At 48.5% G+C, this 21,272-nt stretch overlaps 1 protein-coding gene across 1 annotated transcript; it reads right to left on the bottom strand.

Moving 5' to 3' along the window:
• Positions 1 to 10,997: 10,997 nt before the first annotated feature.
• Positions 10,998 to 11,943, bottom strand: LOC125524831 (mavicyanin-like). The gene is made up of 2 exons (XM_048689857.1): positions 11,638 to 11,943; positions 10,998 to 11,483 (listed from the first exon to the last, which is right to left on the bottom strand). The coding sequence occupies exons 1-2, from the start codon at positions 11,822 to 11,824 to the stop codon at positions 11,164 to 11,166; spliced, it is 507 nt and encodes a 168-aa protein (XP_048545814.1). The 5' UTR covers positions 11,825 to 11,943; the 3' UTR covers positions 10,998 to 11,163.
• Between the last annotated feature and the right edge of the window lie 9,329 nt (positions 11,944 to 21,272).

The following is a 21,272-nucleotide window of genomic DNA, read 5'->3' as shown; positions in this document are numbered from 1 at the left end:
TTTCGAAGTATATGGTGAAGAGGGTCGATGGCGAGCACGAAGAGAAGAGGGGACATTGGATCTCCCTGTCTTAGCCCCTGGCCAAGCGGGATGGGGCAGCCAGGAACACCGTTGAGCAGAACTCGTGACGACGCGGAGGACAGAAGGGCTGAGACCCAACCCCGAAAACGCGGAGGGAATCCCAGGTGGCTTAGCAGCTCAAGGAGGTAGTCCCATCTAACTGAGTCGAAGGCCTTTTTAATGTCAAGCTTGAATAGCAGAGCGGGCGTTCTGTTGCGGTGGAAACGCCTTGCCAGATTGCGCACATACATGAAGTTGTCATGAATGCATCTCCTTTTGATGAAGGCACTTTGGGCTTGAGAGACAAGATTATTCATGTGGGGGGCTAATCGGTTGGACATGACTTTAGCTATAATCTTCGCAATGGCATGTATAAGGCTAATGGGGCGAAAGTCTAAAATATCCTCAGCACCATCTTTCTTTGGGATGAGGGCGACATCCGCAGAGTTTAGCCAGTGGAAGTGGGAGGCATGAAGATCAGAGAAGTGTCTAATGGCCATCATAATGTCCCCCTTTATTGTGCTCCAACATGACTTGAAAAAGGCGCCAGTGAAACCATCAGGACCCGGGGCCTTGTCCGCAGGCATGGCAAAGATAGCCTCCTTCACCTCCTCTTCAGAGATGTTCTCATCCAAATCCCGAAGTTCACAATCAAGGGACGGTAAAATGTTCCAGTTGATATCAATATTGCGTGGAGGGCCTTTCTTGGCGATGTTCTTGAAGTGACGATGGATAATTTCTTCCTTTTGCGTGTGACCTGTGACCCAACCATTGTTGTGCTTGAGGCGATGGATGAAATTTTTTCTCCTACGATGGTTCACACGGAGGTGGAAATAGCGGGTGTTGGCATCTCCCTCTTTCAGATTAGTGATTCTTGAGTTTTGCCTTTTCCTAGATTTTTCCAACACAGCCCATCCAATTATGTTCCTCTTTAGCCTTTTTCGAAGGTCCATTTCTTCAGGAGAAAGCTCTCTTTGTTCCTGAGCAAGATCAAGGTGTAGGATGACCTCTAGGGCCATATGAAGTTGGACCTTTGCCTTTGCAAATAGAGATTTGCTCCAGGAATGCAATCTGTGGCTGGTGGTCTTGAGTTTATGGAAGAGCCTATGATATGGCTCCACATGTAAGGAATCTTCATTCCAAGCATCTGCGACAATTTTTTGGAAACCCGGCATCTTGATCCAGTGGTTCTCGAAGCGAAATGATTTGGGCTTCTTAGGGCCATCATCATTAGCAAGCAGTAATGGGCAGTGGTCCGAAAGCGAGGAGGACAAAGCATGTAGGAGGTGGGTGGCGAATTCGATGTCCCATTCTTCATTGCAAAAGAAGGCATCGAGCTTGCAAAGGGTGGGGTTGTTTCTTTCATTGCTCCAGGTGAACTTTCTATTCGGGAGATGTATTTCTTTGAGCTCACAAGTGTTTAGGGTGTTGCGAAAATGAACAAGGCGGCTACGATCAACATTTGTCCGGTTCTTGTCTCTGGCGCGGTAGATTTGGTTGAAATCCCCATTAACGAGCCATTTTGTGCCCGGCGCCGGCTTTTGAGAGGTCAGCTCCGCGAAAAAATCATCCTTGTGGATGCTTCTAGTCGGCTCGTAGACCGTTGTTAGCTTGAAGGTTTTGGCGTCCGAAGTGTTGTTGATGGAGACAGAAGCAGAAAGGAAATATGTTCCAGTCTGCACATTGGAGATGGTTACAACACTATCATCCCAGAGCAACAAGATGCCGCCTCTGGTGCCCTCAGCAGGTCTTTGTGCAAAGTTCTTTAGTCTATGTCCTCCTAGATAGGCAGCAACAAAAGGGTCAATTGTCTGAAGCTTTGATTCTTGGATACACACCAGATGACAGGAAGAGGCAGCAATAGTTGCATGGACTGTAGCTTGTCGATCAGGGCAATTTAGCCCACGAACATTCCAACACAGAATGGCTGGATCACATGTAGGTTTACCAACGGTTGCACAATGTGTTTTTTTTCATTTCTAAACAACGCAAAACATTTGTCATTTTCATTAGTCAAGGGAGAAGATTTAGACATATCGGGTCCCTACTGCTTGATTGATGTATCCATACTGCCGGGTAGCTGAACTACTAACCGAGTAAGGTGGGTGGGACGTCCAGCTTCACCAACATTTCTTGCAGCTGGACGTTGATGAGATCCTCAAGCTGCACCCCTCGCCATGGCTGGATGACGTACTTGCGTGGCGCCATACTCAAAGGGCATCTTCTCTGTGAATAGTGCGTACAACCTCGCTCATGAGGAAAAATATCGCACGTCTACGTGTGCCGCGAGTAGGGCTCCAGACGGTAATCTTGCCATCTGGGCGACATTATGAGGGTGCCCTGTTCCCCCAAAGGTACGAATATTTCGTTGTTGGCGAGTGGCCACAGATTCATTGGCAACGATGCAAAATAAATTCAACCGGCACATCGAGAAAATTGACATTTGAACTGGAGGACACGTTCCACGTTCTCTGTAGTTGTCCAATGGCTCGTGCGCTATGGGTGGCGATGCGGGAGTCTTGGACATTACCGGAGCTACGCAGCATTCAGAATACCGGACCTGAGTGGCTATTGCACCTGCTAGAGCGATGCACGGGGGTGGAGCGGATGGTGGTTCTCATGACCTTCTGGAGGGCATGCCATTGCAAAAATGAGGTTACACATCAGAAGCCGGCACCACCGGTGGAGAGCTCACGCCGATTCCTGAATAGCTACATGGAGTCCTTGTTGTGTATTAAGCAGTATCCATCAGGGGACACTGCAAAAGCGAAAATGGTGATTGATATTAGCAGCAGAATGCCTGAAATTACCAAGACAACACATCCGTCAGCTGTGGAACGGTGGCAGTTTCCTTCATTGGGCTGGGTAAAGTTGAAAGTTGATGGGTCATATATACCAGTACAGGGCGTTTGTGGGGCGGGTATGGCTCTAAGAGATGAAGCTGGTGTAGTCATTTTCTCTGCTAGCAGATTCCTTCTATCATGTTCCTCTGCGATGTAGGCGGAGATGGCAGCATGTAAGGAGGGGGTTAATCTCACTATGGATTGGTCTGACAAGCCACTAATCATTGAGACTGATAGTCTGCAAGCTGTGCCTTTTCTCCAAGAGGATGGACTTGATCGGTCACCGATGGCAACACTTGTAGAGGAGACAAAGAGGACTCTAAATGAAGGATGTGAACATCGAATCATGCATGTCAAACGTGGAGGCAATGGAGCTGCACACTACATGGCTCAATATGGCTGCACCTCTCTTCGTACTGCCATATGGTTGGGCTCTGGTCCTGATGACTTATGTAATATATGTCAAAATGGATGTGACTCCATGATTTAATCAATATAATCTCGTTTGACCCGCAAAAGAAAACCTTCAACGTGATAATATAATAGTTACACTCTTTTTTTCGGGAAATAATGATCTAGTTAGGGCATCTTCAACACGGACCCTCAAACTGTCCACAACCGTTCCAGACCACTCAGTACAAACACAACGTGGTACCCCTCGGTCTGTGAACCGGTCCAGATGTCTGAAATCTGGCTAACTGGGCGCAAACAAGGAGGCTCTTTGCGGGTGTCCAGACCGTTGTCAAATACATAATAGATAATGTAACGTTTCCTCTGTTCATGGATATTCCAACAGCCGCAAACTGCACATGATAATTGGATGCTTCAACCAATACATTTTTATGTTCCATGAAAGGTCATATCAATCATCTAGCTTTACCGATGGTTGCACAAGATGTTGTTTGTTGTGTTGGATATGTAAAAGATTTATTTTTTATGAAGGACATTTTCATTCAATGGATATATCAAGGTGATAAAACTGCATTGAGCAAATGCCACGGCTTCTACATAGTATGATTTACACAACAAGCACATTCAAAATAACCAAAAGCAAGATATCCTTTTACAAAAAAAATTAAAAATTCCAGTTTAAGATGAGTCAAATCCTATCAAAGGTTACGTCACCATCCATGATGGAAGCCTTCCTATGCGGTCTTATCTTATTCACCGTATTGATCCACCAACCTCTCACCGAGGTGGCATTTTCCCAAACCAAACTAGAGAAATCAAGTAGGCCGAGCCAGTCGGCGATCTCCGTCCAAATATGGGTCATGAAGCGGCATTGGGCGAGGAGGTGCACATAGGACTCAGGAGCTTGTTTGCAAAGAGGGCAAAGACCGCAGTTTGTCCATCCCTAACGGTGTAGTCTGCTAACTGTCCAAATCCTATTTTCTAAGATCAACCAAGGGAAGAACTTGCACTCCAGGGGGGAGAGGGAGGGCAACCCTTCCAAAAGGTTGTCGGCATGGTTGAGACGGTGAGGTCCTCAAATTGCGCCTTGTAAGCCGAGGATGCATAGTACATGCCATCAACAGAGGGCTTTCAAGTAGTTGAATCTCGAACCCCATCAGTGAGGGTGATGTCGACGAGCCTTTCCCAAAGGATAGGCACTTCCTGAATGTGGGCGGGAGGGATGCCCTACTGAATTTTGATTTTGGTAATCACTTGTTGTCCGTCAACACCTTTCTCACCGAACAAGACTTCTTGCGGGACAACTCAAAAATCTTGGGCACAATATCCATCAGCCTAAGTCCCTCCAGCCACAAAGATTCCCAAAATTTGGCCATTTTTTCATCCCCACCCATCACTCTTTTCGCAACAACAAACAAATCACGGTCCTCAGGAGTGCACGAGCACCCTTGGCCAGGCCACTTCCTCAGCGGGTTGGCCCATTCGTACCAAAGCCAGCGGAGGCGGAGCACCGAAGAAAATTTCTCGAGGTTGAGAATACCCAAGCAGCCATAGTCTTGGTCTTGCATATTGTCTCCCAGTTTACCTAGCACTTGTCATCTGAGACCTTGTCACAACCAGCACAAAGATACGCACACCGGATAGTGTCAATTTTCTTCTTCACTTCAAGTGGCAAGTCAAGCGGCGTGACATGGTAGATGAGAGTCACCATGAGCATAGACTTGACCGAAACGATGCGCCCCAGAGTGGCCACGTGCTTTCCATGCCAAGGTGCAAGCTTCCCCACAATCTTGTCTTTGAGGTACTGCAAATGGTTTCTCTTAAGCCTAGTGACTTGACCGAAGTGGCAGCCCCAAATATCTCATCAGAAATGTGGTCCGGGCTGCGGGGAAGGATTGAAGGACGTCGTCGAGGTTAATGTTATCAAATTGAATGGGCGCCACAAGACTCTGTGAGCTCGCCAAAAGAATTTAGCGTGGCACTCAAGAATTGAATGTCTTCTTTGACCAGAGCCATGAAGATAGCCGCATCGGCAGCATAGTGTGAAGCACGAATGGTTGCTACACGACCATGGATGGGATGTAGGAGGCCTTGGGTAGTAGCTTTGTTGAGGATGTGATATAGATGGTCAATGGCAAGCATGAACAATAACGGGGAGAGCAGGTCCCCTTGCCGAAGACCCCGACTATGTTTGAATGGGTCTGTGGCGACCCCATTGTGGAGGACTCTTCATAATGCTGAAGAAAGGAGAGCACAAATCCACTCTTTGAATCTACCGGGTAATCCATGATGCTAGCATGAGGTTCACCTGCATGGACCTTTGCTGCCGGGATGATGGAAGGGACATGGCGGCAGGTTAGGGTGGGGTTGGGGGAGGGGGTTCTGTTTGCAAGGTAACCTTTTTCAATTACTACTACTTTGATTTTATATAGCCATCTATTCGGAAAAAAACATTTCCCATGCTCGTCAGCTATCTTATACATAATGCCCACGTAAACCTTGTTGCTGCTCTATGAGTGTTGTATAATTAGGTCCTTTTAAGTGCATATTATTTCACCAAGCAATAAGTAGAATTGTCACTGTTTGTAAGATATCATTGCCTTTTGAGCAATGCAACAATTACATGAGTTATTGTAAAGGATTAACGTAGATGCTTAAGTGGTTTTCTTTGGCCGGGTGAAAATCAAGAGGATGGGCCCACCTAGTTGAATTTAGGGGATGGAGAGGTTAAGGGGCGTTTCGTAATGGCTTCGTAAGTGTAGCATTTTTGTTGTCTTTTATACTTGTTTGAACACGAAATATTGTGCATGAACAAAGCTAAGATGTTTTGGGTATTTTAATATGATCTACATATAGACTGAAATGAGTGAAGAAACACATTAAAAATGTGTCTATACATTTGATTCACAAAAAATGTATAACATCTTATATTTGTAAACAGAGGGAGTACTTGATTTTGTATTCAAATGTAATAAAACTTTATGTTAAATATATATTTGGTTTACATGTATTTGATAGTTTAGGATTTATAATCCGTCTTTTATCTTATCTCTAGGAGAGGCCTCTTACCCTCTAAGTCTGTACTCCCTTCTATATATACTCGCCCGCGAGGCTCAATGCAACATTCATCAATTTCATCAATCCCTCTCTATCCCTTCTAACATGGTATCAGAGCCAAAAGTTTTTGAGTTCAAAACCCGGCTGACGCAATTAAATTGCAGCCCACTTTTGATCCACGTTTAGGCCTGAGGGAGCCACACATGAGGGACGTATAAATGTATTGCCTAGTCTCTTTCATCAGATTGGTCTTTTGGTTGCATTGACTAGAGCATGTACTTCTACATGGTATCAAAGTAACTCGTCGGCTTCCTCTACAGTCCACGCATCCGGGATGTGACACCGTTCACGACACTCCCGCTGTGACTGCGGGGGTATGTCAGCCCGTCGGTTGCTATTCTCTCCAGTCTGACCGTTCGCGACACTCCTGTTGTTCGCAACGCTACCGCTATGACTGCGGGGGGATGTTAGAGATATATTTGATTTACATGTATTTGGTAGTTTGAGATTTGTAATCTGTCTTCTACCTTATCTCTAAAAGAGGCTTCTTGCCCTCCAACTGAGGCATCCTAACGAATGAACGATTTGAACCTTGTTCCTACATGGCCTGATCAAATCGATCAGGCACTTGTCATCTATCTTCATTGTTCAACTCTTTGATAAAATTATTCTATCTAAAATATTAGAAAGAATAAGTCCATACTCCATACTCCTATTTCTATATATACTCACCCGTGAGGCTCAATACAACATCCATCAATTTCACCAATCTCTCTCTATCCCTTCTAACGATTTACAATACCATCTCAGCTTGTCAAGCATGTTCCCATCAACATTACCATAGAGCCAAGCAGCAGAACTGTAGCAGAAGTCATGATAAAGGGGGCTGATGATGCTCGTGTGCGTGTCATCGCCGTCTAGGCAAATGCAACAATAAAAGGATAAGGTCGATACTTGGCATGACTTTCACAGATAAAGTTTTTTTCTTAATTTGTTTGTTCGATAAAGGGCGCTTGATGCTAAATTATAAGTTAATAAAGTGATACTTGACATGACTCTTCTAATCACAAATAAACATTTTTGCAGGATCAAAAAATTTGCAAACAAAGTTGACCATGATTTGATGTGATGGACTTGAAGTTGGCTATCATGGGCTGGTCGTTGGCTGGTCAATTCGATTCTGTTGGTCGATAAGGCCCAGTGATGAGCGTACTGATACAAGGTCAAACACATGGATTTGTTGCAACCAGATCGAGCTAATTGTACCTGTCATACTTTTGTCAGCACAAGTACTACTCAGAATTAGCCTCATCCTCGCGTTCCAAAAATATAAAATAAAAATAAATCAGCCTGATCATGTCAGTTAGTGCATCTCTAACGCCAACCTGCAAACCTCTTCGTGTTTGGACCACGGAAGTCATCCAACACGATCATATGTATCGATCCGTGACGCGGTCCAGACGTATTTTCTCCCGCAAACCGAAGACAAACATCGGGGACTTTGCTGGAGTCCGGATCGATCCCATGCCCGCTTTTGACCACCCTAACCCTCCCAAAACTCCTTCATCCCGCGTGCTTTCGATCAGCGCTGCTCCAGCGCGTCAGCGCCCGCATTCATGTCCGGGCAGTACGGACACGACCACTCACTGGCGCTGGCATTGAAGCGGCGCACCGGCCAAGAGAACGCCACCCGCACCGCTTACGACCACCCGCCTGTTCGTCTGCCGCCCACATTGATGGCATGCGGTTGTCGATGCGTCTCCTCCAACGCCACCGGTTCGTCCCTCTGCTGCCATTGCTATGTGAACCGCTGCCCCGGCCATAGCCGCAGTCATCCGCCTTCGATCCCTATCTGTACCACTCCCACCATGGATTCCTCCCCCGCCAAAGCTCTCTGAGATGGGCTGACATCGGACCAGAGGAAGGAGATGGCCGCCATTGCTGCCGGCTGGCTGGCCGGCAAGCAGCCGGAGGACGACGACGTCCCAATGGAGGACGCTGCCGACGACGAACCGGTGCCACCCTCCTCCTCCTCCGCGCCACCCTCGCCGGTGCATTGCACCATGCCCATCAGCGAGGCCCATGCCGAGCGGGAGGAGCAGTTCCGGGAGGCGCATGCCGACACCCCGTACAACCACCACCTCCTCTAGGAGCACGTGCAGGCGGAGGAGCAGCTCGCTGCCGGCAGGGCGGTCGTGCCGGACACGGACCTAGCGGAGCAGGAGGCGCTGCTTGAGTACTACCGCTCCGCCCGCAAGATCCGCCTCGCCCGCTGGTGGTACCGCCAGCGGGTGGCGGAGGTGGTGGCCGCGTACAAGGAGTGTGACGATGCGGGCGAGGCGGTGTTCGGCGAGACCGACAACGAGGAGGAAATCGTCGAGGCCGTGCCCCGCCGCGATGACTACGAAGCTGACGCGTCCGCGGGCGCCGCCGGCAGCGAGAAAGAGTAGTGCACGGTAGGTCACCGCCGCTCTGGTCCCAGAAAGGCCACTGCTCCTCTCCTCCCGCTGACGCCAAGCTTGGTGGGCAGCATCGACGGTCGATTAATCGCTTGGCGACGACATGGAGATGAATAGCTTCATTTCTCGGGTCTCCGGAGGCAGAGCTGGAGAGCATCGAGGCGAAACTAGAGAAGGTGAAGCTTCAGTTCTCGGGGCTCATGGCCGAACGTGGCGAACAGGCACCGACGACCATTTAGATTAGGTATTAATTATACTTCCAGAGCCGGACTAGCAACGCTTAGTTGATGTAAATGTAATGAAATTCATCATGTTTATATGACATCCAGCTGTGTTTGAACGAATTTCGTTTGATTGGTCCGAATTGTTGTTAAATATATGCGGCTATGGTTGGATGACGTCTTCCTACATCCGTGTTTACAGACTGGTCCGCCTGTCCGCGAACGAATGCGGGAGAAAATTTGCAGATTGCCGTTGGAGATGCCCTTATTGGCTGAAATGTTCCTGTTCACCGAACTGTGTTGGCTTGCTTCCAGACTAGCTCTCGTGTTGCTTTTCCTCCTACTTTGTTGCACATTGCAATTTAACTTGTGATTAGGGCGTCACCTCGTGGCGTCGCTTGAAAAAAAGCTGTACGTACGCTTTCATTTATAAAAAATTAGAGTCCTCATCTTTATCTAAAAAATATCTCAGAAAAAAATTCTCATCTTCATCTAAAAAAAGAAAAAAAAAACCACTGCAGCTTATTAGCAAGCATCACTTTGCATAACCCTTCATTTAAAAAATACCAAAAGTCTTCACCTTCATCTAAAAAATACATTTAAAAATAATCCTCATCTTCATCTAATTTTTTTAAAAGATTTCTCACCGCGGCCAACCAACTTACGCCATGTGGCATAGTTGGTTGGCCGCCCTTCACACGATGCTTAAAGCATCTTCAACGGTCGCGCGAAACGACGCGCGCGCACGGTAAACGCAGCCTTTAGCGCACGGTGGGCGTTTTGCCGCGCTCCAGCGGCGGAGGGAAAACCACGCGCGCGAAAAGGCGCCAGCTCGCGCGCCATCTTGTGCGCGCCGCTTCCGGCGCGCCTATAAAGTGCGGCGCGCACCACGCGCCTCTTCACGCCTCCTCTTCTCCTCTTCCTTTCTCTCTCTGCCACGCGCCGCTCCAGCGCCCCGCCACCGACCCGCCTCCGCCGCCCCGGCGCACCGCCGCCATGCCGCCGCGCCGCCGAGGAGCGTCCGGCTACCGCGGCGTCATCCTGTGCCCCAACGGCGGCTACTACGCGGAGATACGCTCCGGCGATCTCCGGCTCGGCCTCGGCACGTACGGGACGGCGCGCGAGGCCGGCCGCGCGTACGACGCGGCGGCGTGGCGCCTAGGCCGGCCGCGCGGCCAGATGAACTTCCAGGATGTCTACACGCTCCAGCAAGCGCTCGACCGTGCCTCGCCGCCGCGTCTGAACACAGCACAAGACCGTGCGGAGCACGCCGAGCGGCAGCGCCGCCTCCTCGTCGCCCAGGAGGACGAGCAGGTCATGGCGGAGTGGCGCCACCGCCACCCAGAGGACGTCGCCTACGAGCAGGCCTACTGGGCAAGGCGTCGCGAGGAGGACACGCGAAGGCGCCGCGAGGCGCGATTGGACAGGCGTCGGCGCCAGGCGTTGACGAACGCGCAGTCCGATCTCGTTGAAGCAGGTGGGCAGTCGTTCTTCACGCCGAACAATGATCGATGGTTGGACATCTGGCTGGATACCTCGGACGACACCGCCGAGGAGGATGATGATAGTGATGATAGCGACTTAGAGTAGTTTTTTTAATGCAATCTATTTCGTTTTTTATCGTTTGTCGTTTTTAATTATTATGCAATCTATGTTTCGGATGTAAAATACCTTTGTATCGTTAAAATCTATGTAATCTATCTATTTTCCAATAGCCTAGAATGAGCGCGCGTGCTGCTTTTTTGCGCGCTGCTGAAGCGGCGCGCGCTGCATTTTAGCGTGGCTGCTGGAGCGGACGCAGCGCGCCGGGTCAAACCAGCCGATGTGCGCGCGGTATATGTGTTTTTTGCGCGCGGCGCGACCGGCGTCTGTTGGAGATGCTCTTAATGGGTTTAATAATTTGGTTGTGTCCGTTCGAATGCAGAAGTCAAGCCAGTACAAGTGGCTGGTGGGAAATTTCCAGATACCAAGTTATAAACGTATGCTTTAATCCGAACACGCGATCCACCGGAAAGAAAAAGTGAAATATCAATCACAAGCAGCGATACCAAAAGCACAAACCAAAATAAAAAAAGCGATACCAGAAGCATACTACGGACGTACGTACACACTTCACCAGACGCTGATGCTGGCAAGGAGAGCATGCGTCACCACGAGCGCGCCAAGGCCTGCGACGACGTTACCCCCGGCAGACGTGGTGGGCGGCGCGGCTACGGGACCGGTGGACGCGGCGACCACGTCGACCCTGATCTTCATTCCGCTGTCGCAGTGGCCGGTGAGGCCGCAGAGGAAGTAGCGCGTGCCGACGGTGGTGAGCGCGACGACGTCGTTGCCGGAGCGGAAGGCGGAGACGTTGTTTGCGCTGGAGCAGGCGTCGTAGCCGGCCTTGCCCACCTCCACCACGTCGTGCAGCTCCCTCGAGTACGTAAACGCTGCAGCACAGCGCGCGCAGGAGAAGAGGTTAAATAAAAAGGCTTTGTTAATGCCCTAAAAAAGGCTTTGTTAACTTCGGTCACTTTAGTCTAAACTGCGCAATGGGTGTGTGAGTTAATTAATCGGTACTGTTAGTTAGTGCGGCTAGCTTACTGATGTTGTCGCCGGGGTGGAACGTCCTGGCGGCGACCCACTCAGCATAGTCCGTGTGCATGTCCCACAGCCCATCCGGCGCCCCCACCGTGTAACTTGTCGCAGCCGTGGCCACCCGAGCAACAGTCACGGCGGCCAGCACCGCCGCCAGGGCCATCGCCAGTGCCCGCCGCCGCCTGATCTCCATCTCTGCTGATCGATCGGCTGGAACCTGGAAGAGTCAAGCAGAACAGAACGGGGAGAGACAGAAAGGAGTTAGCATGCAATGCCTAGCTAGCAGCTCTTCGCTTAGCGCTGATATATAAATCCATGCAATCAATTGGATTAGCTAGATCGAGCGAGCAGTTAATTGCAGTTACGTACAATGTCGCGTGTGGTTGTTGCTGGGTCATGTCATGCTCATATCTAGCTATCCATGGACAGTGGCCCGTGCACGCAACTAGCTAGCTAGCGTAACAAGAGGATCAGGGCGATTAACTAAGTGGGCTATCCATGGACAGTGGCCCGTGCCGTCCGATGAAGAAATCTAATGCCCTGGGATGAGCATCAAATCAGATCATATCGATTGCATTAAGTGCTAGCGAGAAAATGTGAGCGAGGGTGTTCTAACTTCAGACCAGCTGCACTGCAGATGCTCTCCTTTTGGAGAAACACTGCAGGTGTAGGTTGGTATGTACGGCATGCACTTCTGCTTTTCACAACTGGCACTGACTAGCTAGAGAGGTCGATCCCATTAAAAAAAAAGCTAGATGGATGTAGAGTCAAATTTAGAAATCTTCTATGTCTAAATATCTAGCCTTTATTAAGTTATTTTTCTTAACATGCAAGCATGCTACCTCGACATGGTGAAAAATCACAAAACTGACCCTTTGGCCAAAGTTCAGCACAAAATGGCCCTATTTTAAAAATATTTCATAAAATGGCCCTACGCCATGCTAGATAACATAACGCCTTGGTCAACGGCGTCGTGCGCGTCGGCGCTGACTGCCACGTCGGCTTGGCCTTGGGCCCATGACGCCTCGGCCCAGGGCGCTATGGGCTGTACCACGACGCCCCGCCCCGGGGCGCCATACCCCTTCACTACATCGTCGCACGAGCCCCTCTGCTCTGTGTTCTTTCTTTCTCTCCTCTCTCTGTTCTTTCCCCACCCATGGTGCCCCTCAAATCGCCCCTCCCTCTCCCCACTCAAGTGCTGCGGATCTGAGCCGAAGATCGGTGGATCCGGTTGCCCTTCGAATCCTCAAGGTATTCTCCTCCCTTTCCCCTCTTTCTATTGGTTGAAATCTCTCCATTTGATTGATTTGGATGAAACCCTAGTTCATCCTTTTGTTGAAATGAAAAGTGGATTTTGGTGTGATAATGTAGGGATTAGTGTGATTTAGGATATGTATGGCTTACAATATGTATGATATAGGATTATTATGAAAGTGCTATGAATTTGGTTAGGATATGTACGCACATATATATGGTGTATGGAAGAATTAGTGCAAATATATGGTGTATTATGTTGTAGAAAATTATATGCACATATATGGTGTATGGAAGAAGAATTAGTGTAGAAATTTTGCACATGCATGTATGTTTTTGCACTAGTGCGGATATTTGCAAATGACAACGGGGCTTACCATATACATTTGTAATTTGCAGGATGGCTTCTCTTATCCATCCATCGTATGATCAATTGCATCGTGCACGGTTCATGGCAGATGAAGGAAGGGTTTTTGATCAGCTTCACCTGAGGTCCGATTCGGTTCATGACAAGATGAAGTATGACGAGCGATACACGGAGTATATCCGGAAGACCGGGCTTCTCCCTTTCATCTCACTCGTGTCTCGTTCGATGCCGAAGATGAACCCTTGTGCGATCACGGCACTCGTTGACCGATGGTGCCCTGAGACACATACTTTTCACTTCTATGCTAGGGAGATGACTGTCACTTTGCAGGATGTTTCTCTGATCACTGGACTTCCCATCAAAGGAGAGCCTATTTGTTTTAGCACAGATTTTGATGGATGGCGTGAGATTGTGGTTGGACTCATAGGGAGGGAGCCGGGGGTACAGGGGAAGTCGGCCGGTGCAAGTTATCATTGGATTGCTGAACACTTTGGGGAATGCCCGGCTGATGCGGACGATGAAACAGTGTAGCAGTATACCAGGGCATACTTGTGGTATGTAGTCAGCCGGACTCTTTTCTCTGATGGCACTGGCGTGAACGCTTCCTTTATATGGCTTAAGCTATTTGCTGGGTGGGAGCATGGACTCAGTTGGGGTACGACGGCGTTGGCTTATTTGTATCGTCAGGTAAGTAATTTTGCTTATAATATTGCGTTCACCATGTAGAAATTTTCTCTAGTTTTTAATGACATATTTCTTGTTTATGTGTAGCTGGACGAGGCGTGCCGTAGGGGTGCGAATCCAAGAAACGTTGTAGAGTCAAAGGAAGCCAACATCGGTGGTCCGATGCTTCTATTATCGATCTGGAGTTGGGAGCACTTACCAGTGGGGCGGTCGACACCAAAGGGTTACGACCGGTGGGATGATCATCATGACCCGGACCGTATGCCTACATGGGCGTATAAGTGGGACAAGGTTGAAGGTTTTGTTGACAGTTCAAAGACCATGTATTTGCACTACCGCAACGAGCTTGACATCATGACCCCGGAGCAGGTTATCTTAGTAGCCTCTTGCTTTGTCTTTTCAGTTTGTTCGGTTTTCCAAAAATCATATTAACAATGTAGTTTTTTCTTAATCTTTGTTTATAGGTTACCTGGGAATCGTACAGAACGGAGGGCAATATTGGTAGGGGAGCTGGTTTTATTAGTTTCAGACTTAACCCAAAGTGTCTACAGGAAGCACACTTATGGCGGATGTGTTCTCGTCGATTTGTTATTATGTTGTTGAGTTTTATCAACCACAACGAGTTATGACACAGTTTGGCTTATTTCAAGAGACCCCGCCGAAGTACAAAGACACCTCGCTACATTTGCATAGGTAAGTGCTTAGCACTTCAAATGCTTTCTCCATTGTTTTCAAGATAGTAACACAAATGCAATTGTCAAATGCTATGCAATCTTGACAAGATGAAGCAGAAGAGTATAAAAAAATGGGATCGAGAGCATGACATGTATATCCAGGAGTTCAAGCACAAGTTCAATAAGATTGAGCTTTCATTGCATCAACCGACTTCTAAGCCTCCCCCACGGCCTTTTGATACGGAAGCATTCAACAATTATCTTGTGTGGTTTCGTTCCGTTGCCCGTACTCAACTTAACGCGCCCGCATTTCAGCCAGGGGATGTATTACATGAACCCAATCCAGGTTTTGATCGGATGGCCAATATGGAGTACAACACGCTTATTAGAGATGGTAGAAGGTATGAATTGGCGCCAACTATCCGCTTTGTGGTAAGTTACCGTTATATCTATATGCTTGCCTACATTGTGCCAAAGGACCCGGTGATCGAGGCCGCCTCAGAGGAGGAGGAAGAGGAGGTGGAGGTGCCGCTGCAGAGGAGAAGGCACTTAGTGAAGGGGAAGGATGCTGCACCGGCTAAGAGGGGGAAAGGAAGGAAATGATGCATTTGTGGTGAACTATGTATGATACTTGATGCATTTGTGGTGAACTATGTATGAAACTTTGTCTCGAACTATGTATGAAACTTTGTCTCGAACTATGTATGAAACTTTGTCTCGAACTATGTATGAGACTTGATGCATTTGTGGTGAATAATGCATGAAACTTGTTGCATTTGTGATGGTTCTCTTCCACTTAATGTTCTTGAAGCATCAGCAAAAACTCCAGCAACAGCAGCAGCAGTACTCAACAAATAGCCAGCAGCAGCATCAGCAAAGAGCTAGTTGACAGCATGGCGCCACGGGGCAGGGCGCCATGCCTGTTGCCACCATGACGCCCTGGGTCAGGGCGCCATGCCTGTTGACAGCATAACGCCCTGGGGCAAGGCGCCATGCCTGTTGGCTGCAGAAACGGCTAAGGACCCAAATTTTGCTCCTGTAATGTTCAGGGTGTCATGCTAATTAATTCAGCGCGCCATGCATGGCGCCCAAGGTAGGGCGATGTGCATACTTACATGACACCCTTTCCCAGGGCGCCATAGTACTGCACATTTTTTTAACAGAAATAAGACATCAAATCATACATAAGTTCACACATAAATGCGGGACATAGAAAGTTTCATGGACATACAAACGGTTCATGTCACACATAAATGCGGGACATACAGAAGGATCACGCCATACATAAGTTCACACATTCCACACACCTAACATGACCAACACATACATAAGATTCACGCCCCAAGCCAGTAAGCACGGCCACGTCCTCGAGCTCCACTATCACCACGGCCACGTCCTCGAGCTCCGTCGTCACCACGGCCACGTCCTCGAGCTCCACCATCACCACGGCCATGTCCTCGAGCTCCACCGTCACCACGGCCACGTCCTCGAGCTCCACCGTCATGTAACGCCCCGTATGTAACTTGCCATATTTGTATTCCAACTCTTGCCATTTTCGGCACTAAGTTATGAGATTCGTGGTTGGGTTCTTGTCTTATTTTTGCTTTTTTCCATGTCATGCATTTCATATCATGTCATCATGTGCATCGCATTTGCAAACGTGTTCGTCTCATGCATCCGAGCATTTTCCCCGTTGTTCGTTTTGCGATCCGGCGCTCCTACGTCCTCTGGCGCCTCCTTTTGTCTTTTTTTCGTGAGCGGGTATTAAACTTTCTTGAAATGGACCGAGACTTTCCAAGCGTCCTTGGTACACCACCGGCAGACCGCCTGTCAAGTTTCGTGTCATTTGGAGTCCGTTTGATACTCCAACGGTTAACCAGGAAACCGTAAAGGCCTCGTGTGTGTTGCAGCCCAACACCCCTCCAAAGTGGCCCAAACCCATCCAATCCTCTCGGCCGTTCGATCACGATCGCGTGGCCGAAAACTGCACCTCTTTTGGACTCTCCTAGCTCCCTCTAACTATAAATAGGTGCTCCCCTCCGAAATCCTCGCGCAGAGAAACCCTAGATCTTCCCCTCTCGCCCGTCGGACACGTCCGGGCGGAGCCGGACGTGTCCGCCGCCGCGCCTGTCCAACAGGGGCTTGCCACGTGTCCCGCCGGTTCCACCCCGCGCCGTTGGCCCGCCAGGCCCGCGCCCGACCCCCGCGAGCCCATCTGTGCGCCGCCGCCCGCGCGTCTCCCCCGCCGCCCGATCCGGTTCGCGCCGCCGCCCGAGACCTCACCGCTGGCGCGCAGCTCTGCCACCTTGCCTTCTCACCGGAGCTCCTCCACGCCGGCTCCTTCGCACCTACGTCGGCAACCGTGCCGCCACCTCGGTCTCTGCCGTCGCCGGTGACTCCTTTGGCCAGATCCGGGCAGGAGCCGCCCGGATCCGCCGTTTCCTCGCCGACCCCGGCCACCACCGCCTCGCCGGAGTGCGTGCACCGCCGCCTCGGTTCACGGACCCAACGAACCCTAGATCTGTCCGGAGAGGTCTATTTTCTCTAAGTCATTTTTCCTGTTCATATTTTCATGCCCTGTTCGACATGCCATAACTTCTCATCCGTAGCTCCGTTTCACGCGTGTGATATATCAAAATGTTCGTTAGAATGTGCTCTTCATTTTGTTCCAGTGCACCATGCTTGTTTGGGTCCATCTTTATGCCCTAATGACTGTTTCAAAAGTGCTTCATAATGTTAGTTCCTGTTACTTAGCAGATCTTGAGCATTTGTCATTTTTGCCATGATTATTGTGTGCTGCATATGAACTTGAGCCCTACATGTGTTTTGGGCTATGCCATACCATCTTTATAGGGGTGTATGCCATGTATTTTTGTGATCAATATGGTGACTAGCACATGCATGCAAAGTAGCTCTCGTGATGTTGCTGATTTCGGGGACTTATAATTTCACTAAGTCATTTCCCTGATGTTATTTTTATGCCATGTGTTCATGTTGCTACAGAGAGATCCATGCCTATTTTGAGTATGTTCAGTAAGGATGATTTGGGAATATGATTGTGCTCTATCCATCCATGTCCTTTTTTGCATTTATGGAGTAACCTAGCATGAATCAATCTTGCTCTACTTTTGCTATAAAATGTTCCTGGTAGATTGTTTACGTGTTAATCAATTTTGCCAAGGTTGTTGTAGTTGATCCATGCATGCTATGAGATTGTTCTTGCCATGTTTAGCTTCTTGATCATGTATTATTGTTGGGTGTATGCTTAGTTTGTCATGCAATGCCTTGTGTTGAGTGCATCGAGCTCGCAAACATGCCTACATAATTCTGCTTTTGCCATGTCGAGTTTTCTGCTAAGTCTGAATCTGTTAACGAAACTTGCTATGTTTACATGGGTGCCATCATATTTTCTGATCCTTTTTGGCTTATGGTCAGTAAGGGACTTTTGTTATATGATTTGAGTAGATTCATTCCATGCCTTACTTTGCTATGTCCTGGTCTGTAGCATGTTGTTATCTTGCTCTAAACTTTGCTTCCTGATGTTAATTCCTGACATGTTATTTTCATTAAGTCTGTGATGCTGTTATCTTTTGCACTTTTGCCATGCTTGTTTGGACCTGCTATTGTGTGATTTAGCCGTAGCTCAGTGTTCATCTTTTGTTAAGCATCTTGAGAAGACCACTGCCATGTGCTTTGTTGCTATGTTGGAGTGCAGTAGCTTAGTTTCTTGTTGCATTTTAGATGGCATCGTGTTGTTAATCGCAAAATTGTGCCATTATTGTTTTGCTTGCCATTTGCAAACCGTGCATCAAATCAACTCATCTTTCCAGCGGCGCACTTGGTTTGCCAAGTTGAGGCCTGGTTCAATCTTTTCCTTCTGGAGCACGCATATGCATTGCATATCACATCCCGCATATCATGCCATGTTTTGCATCATGTTGCTTGCACATTGCACCGTGGTTGATTGTGTTTCCCTTTGCTTGTGTTCTTGCCTTGGGTAGAGCCGGGAGATGAGTACGTGATCGAGGAACCCGTTGAGTACACTTACGAGGATCAAGCTTACGTCAACTCGGAGAACTTTGCAGGCAAGATGACCATACCCTCGAAATCACTTCTATCTTTGCTAGCTAGTTGCTCGCTCTATTTCCATGCCGCGATACCTACCACTTGCTTATCATGCCTCCCATATTGCCATGTCAAGCCTCTAACCCACCTTGTCCTAGCAAACCGTTGTTTGGCTATGTTACCGCTTTGCTCAGCCCCTCTTATAGCGTTGCTAGTTGCAGGTGATGATGGAGTTTATTCCTTGTTGGAACATGTTTATTGTTGGGATATCATTTTATATCTTGTTTACTTTAATGCACCTATATACTTGGTAAAGGGTGGAAGGCTCGGCCTTATGCCTGGTGTTTTGTTCCACTCTTGCCGCCCTAGTTTCCGTCATACCGGTGTTATGTTCCATGATTTTGCGTTCCTTATGCGGTTGGGTTATAATAGGAACCCCTTGACAGTTCGCCTTGAATAAAACTCCTCCAGCAAGGCCCAACCTTGGTTTTACCATTTGCCACCTAGCCTTTTTCCCTTGGGTTTCGCGGACTCAAGGGTCATCTTTATTTTAACCCCCGGTCCAGTGCTTCTCTAAGTGTTGGTCCAAACTGGGCGATGTCCGGCGCCCCCTGGGCAACCAGGGTCTATGCCAACCGACGACTTGCCAATCCGGTATGCCCTGAGAACGAGATATGTGCAGCTTCTATCAGGATTTGTTGGCACATTCGGGTGGCTTTGCTGGTCTTGTTTTACCATTGTCGAAATGTCTTGTAACCGGGATTCCAAGTCTGATCGGGTCGTCCTGGGAGAAGCAATATCCTTCGTTGACCGTGAGAGCTTGTGATGGGCTAAGTTGGGACACCCCTGCAGGGTTTTGAACTTTCGAAAGCCGTGCCCGCGGTTATGGGCAGATGAGAATTTGTTAATATCCGGTTGTAGAGAACTTGACACTTAACTTAATTAAAATGAATCAACAGCGTGTGTAACCGTGATGGTCTCTTTTTGGCGGAGTCCAGGGAGAGAACACGGTCTCGTGTTATGCTTGAACGTAAGTAGTTTAGGATCACTTCTTGATCATGATAGCTTATCGACCGTGCCTTGCTTCTCTTCTCACTCTCATTTGCGTAAGTTAGCCACCATATATGCTAGTGCTTGCTGCAGCTCCACCTCACTACCTTTTCCTACCCATAAGCTTAAATAGTCTTGATTGCGAGGGTGTGAGATTGCTAAGTCCCCGTGACTCACAGATTACTTCCAAAACCAGATGCAGGTGCCGATGATGCCAGTCTAGGGGATGCGACCAAACTCAAGTGGGAGTTCGACGAGGATTCAGGACGTTACTATGTTTCCTTTCCAGACGATCAGTAGTAGAGCCCAGTTGGGGCGATCAGGGATCTTTTGCATTTGGGGTTGTCTTTATTTTGGTTCCGTAGTCGGACCTTGATTGTATTCTGGATGATGTAATGCTATATTTATGTATTGTGTGAAGTGGCGATTGTAAGCTAAGTCTTTATCTCTTTCTTATTCAGTACATGGGATGTGTAAAGATTACCCCTCTTGCGACATGCCTACTATGCGGTTATGCCTCTAAGTCGTGCTCTGACACGTGGGAGATATAGTCGCATCGTGGGTGTGACACATCACCACGGCCACGTCCTCGAGCTCCACCGTCACCACGGCCACGTCCTCGAGCTCCACCATCACCACGGCCGCGTCCTTGAGCTACACCATCACCATGGCTCACACCACCATCACCACCATCACCATCTCGTTTTGATCTCTTTCTTTTGCCCCTTGAGCTACAACCTCTACTATCGTGCCCCTCGTTGTTACATTCACCACAACGGCTGATATCACGAGGCTCTATGAAATGTTGGCTCCCCCATTCCTTACGGAATCCACCACCCCAATCAATGTCACCCAAGAAACGCTTTGTCTTTCGTCTTCCACGTGTCACCACCTTCATTTCCAAATCAGGGTATAGTGGGGGTCCATGGTATTCCGGCCATTTAGATTGGTCTCGATAGGGATGAAACCTCGCAACCCATGTATTTTTGACCGCATTGATCGAATACTCCACCAATCTTACATTGTTGGTTATGTTGGCACTCACATTTCTAGTGCGAGATGCAGCCATCAAGTGAGAGCACGGGAGATGATACAATGTAGGCCTCTCGCATGAACACGCGCCCATCTTAAGATAAACCTTGAAGGAGCCACCTCCATATGGCACGCCGTCACGCGACATTCCACCGTGCTCATCAACTTGGTAAATCAATTCTATGTTATCAAAGGACTAGATTTTGTGTGAATCCGCCATCCTTGCTTGGTATTCCATCCAATCGTCGACCTTTGGTGGATACTTGTACATCTTTTTGGCCTTGTTTTTCCCGGACATCAAGTTGGATGTTTCTTCACTATACTTTTGAAAATAGACATTCAACTTCTGGAATGTATACTCTACTATTGTTGTCACCGGCAATGCACGGACACCCTTTAGCACCATTTTGAAACATTCAGCCATGTTGTTTGTCATGTCAGCGTACCTCACTCCATCATTGTCAAAATCTCGTGCCCACTTTCCTTCATCGACAAGATTCCTATTTAGGAAATCT

Source organism: Triticum urartu, chromosome 7 (genome assembly GCF_003073215.2).
Source record: "Triticum urartu cultivar G1812 chromosome 7, Tu2.1, whole genome shotgun sequence".
Classification (NCBI taxonomy): domain Eukaryota; kingdom Viridiplantae; phylum Streptophyta; class Magnoliopsida; order Poales; family Poaceae; genus Triticum; species Triticum urartu.
Note: the sequence above shows the minus strand (reverse complement) of the source record. Positions and strands in the feature narration are given on the sequence as shown.

Coding starts and splice junctions, on each gene's coding strand:
- LOC125524831 (XM_048689857.1), bottom strand. CDS start 11,824: ATGGAGATCAGGCGGCGGCGGGCACTGGCGATGGCCCTGGCGGCGGTG. Junction 11,484..11,637: donor CCACCCCGGCGACAACATCA/GTAAGCTAGCCG, acceptor GCTGTGCTGCAG/CGTTTACGTACTCGAGGGAG.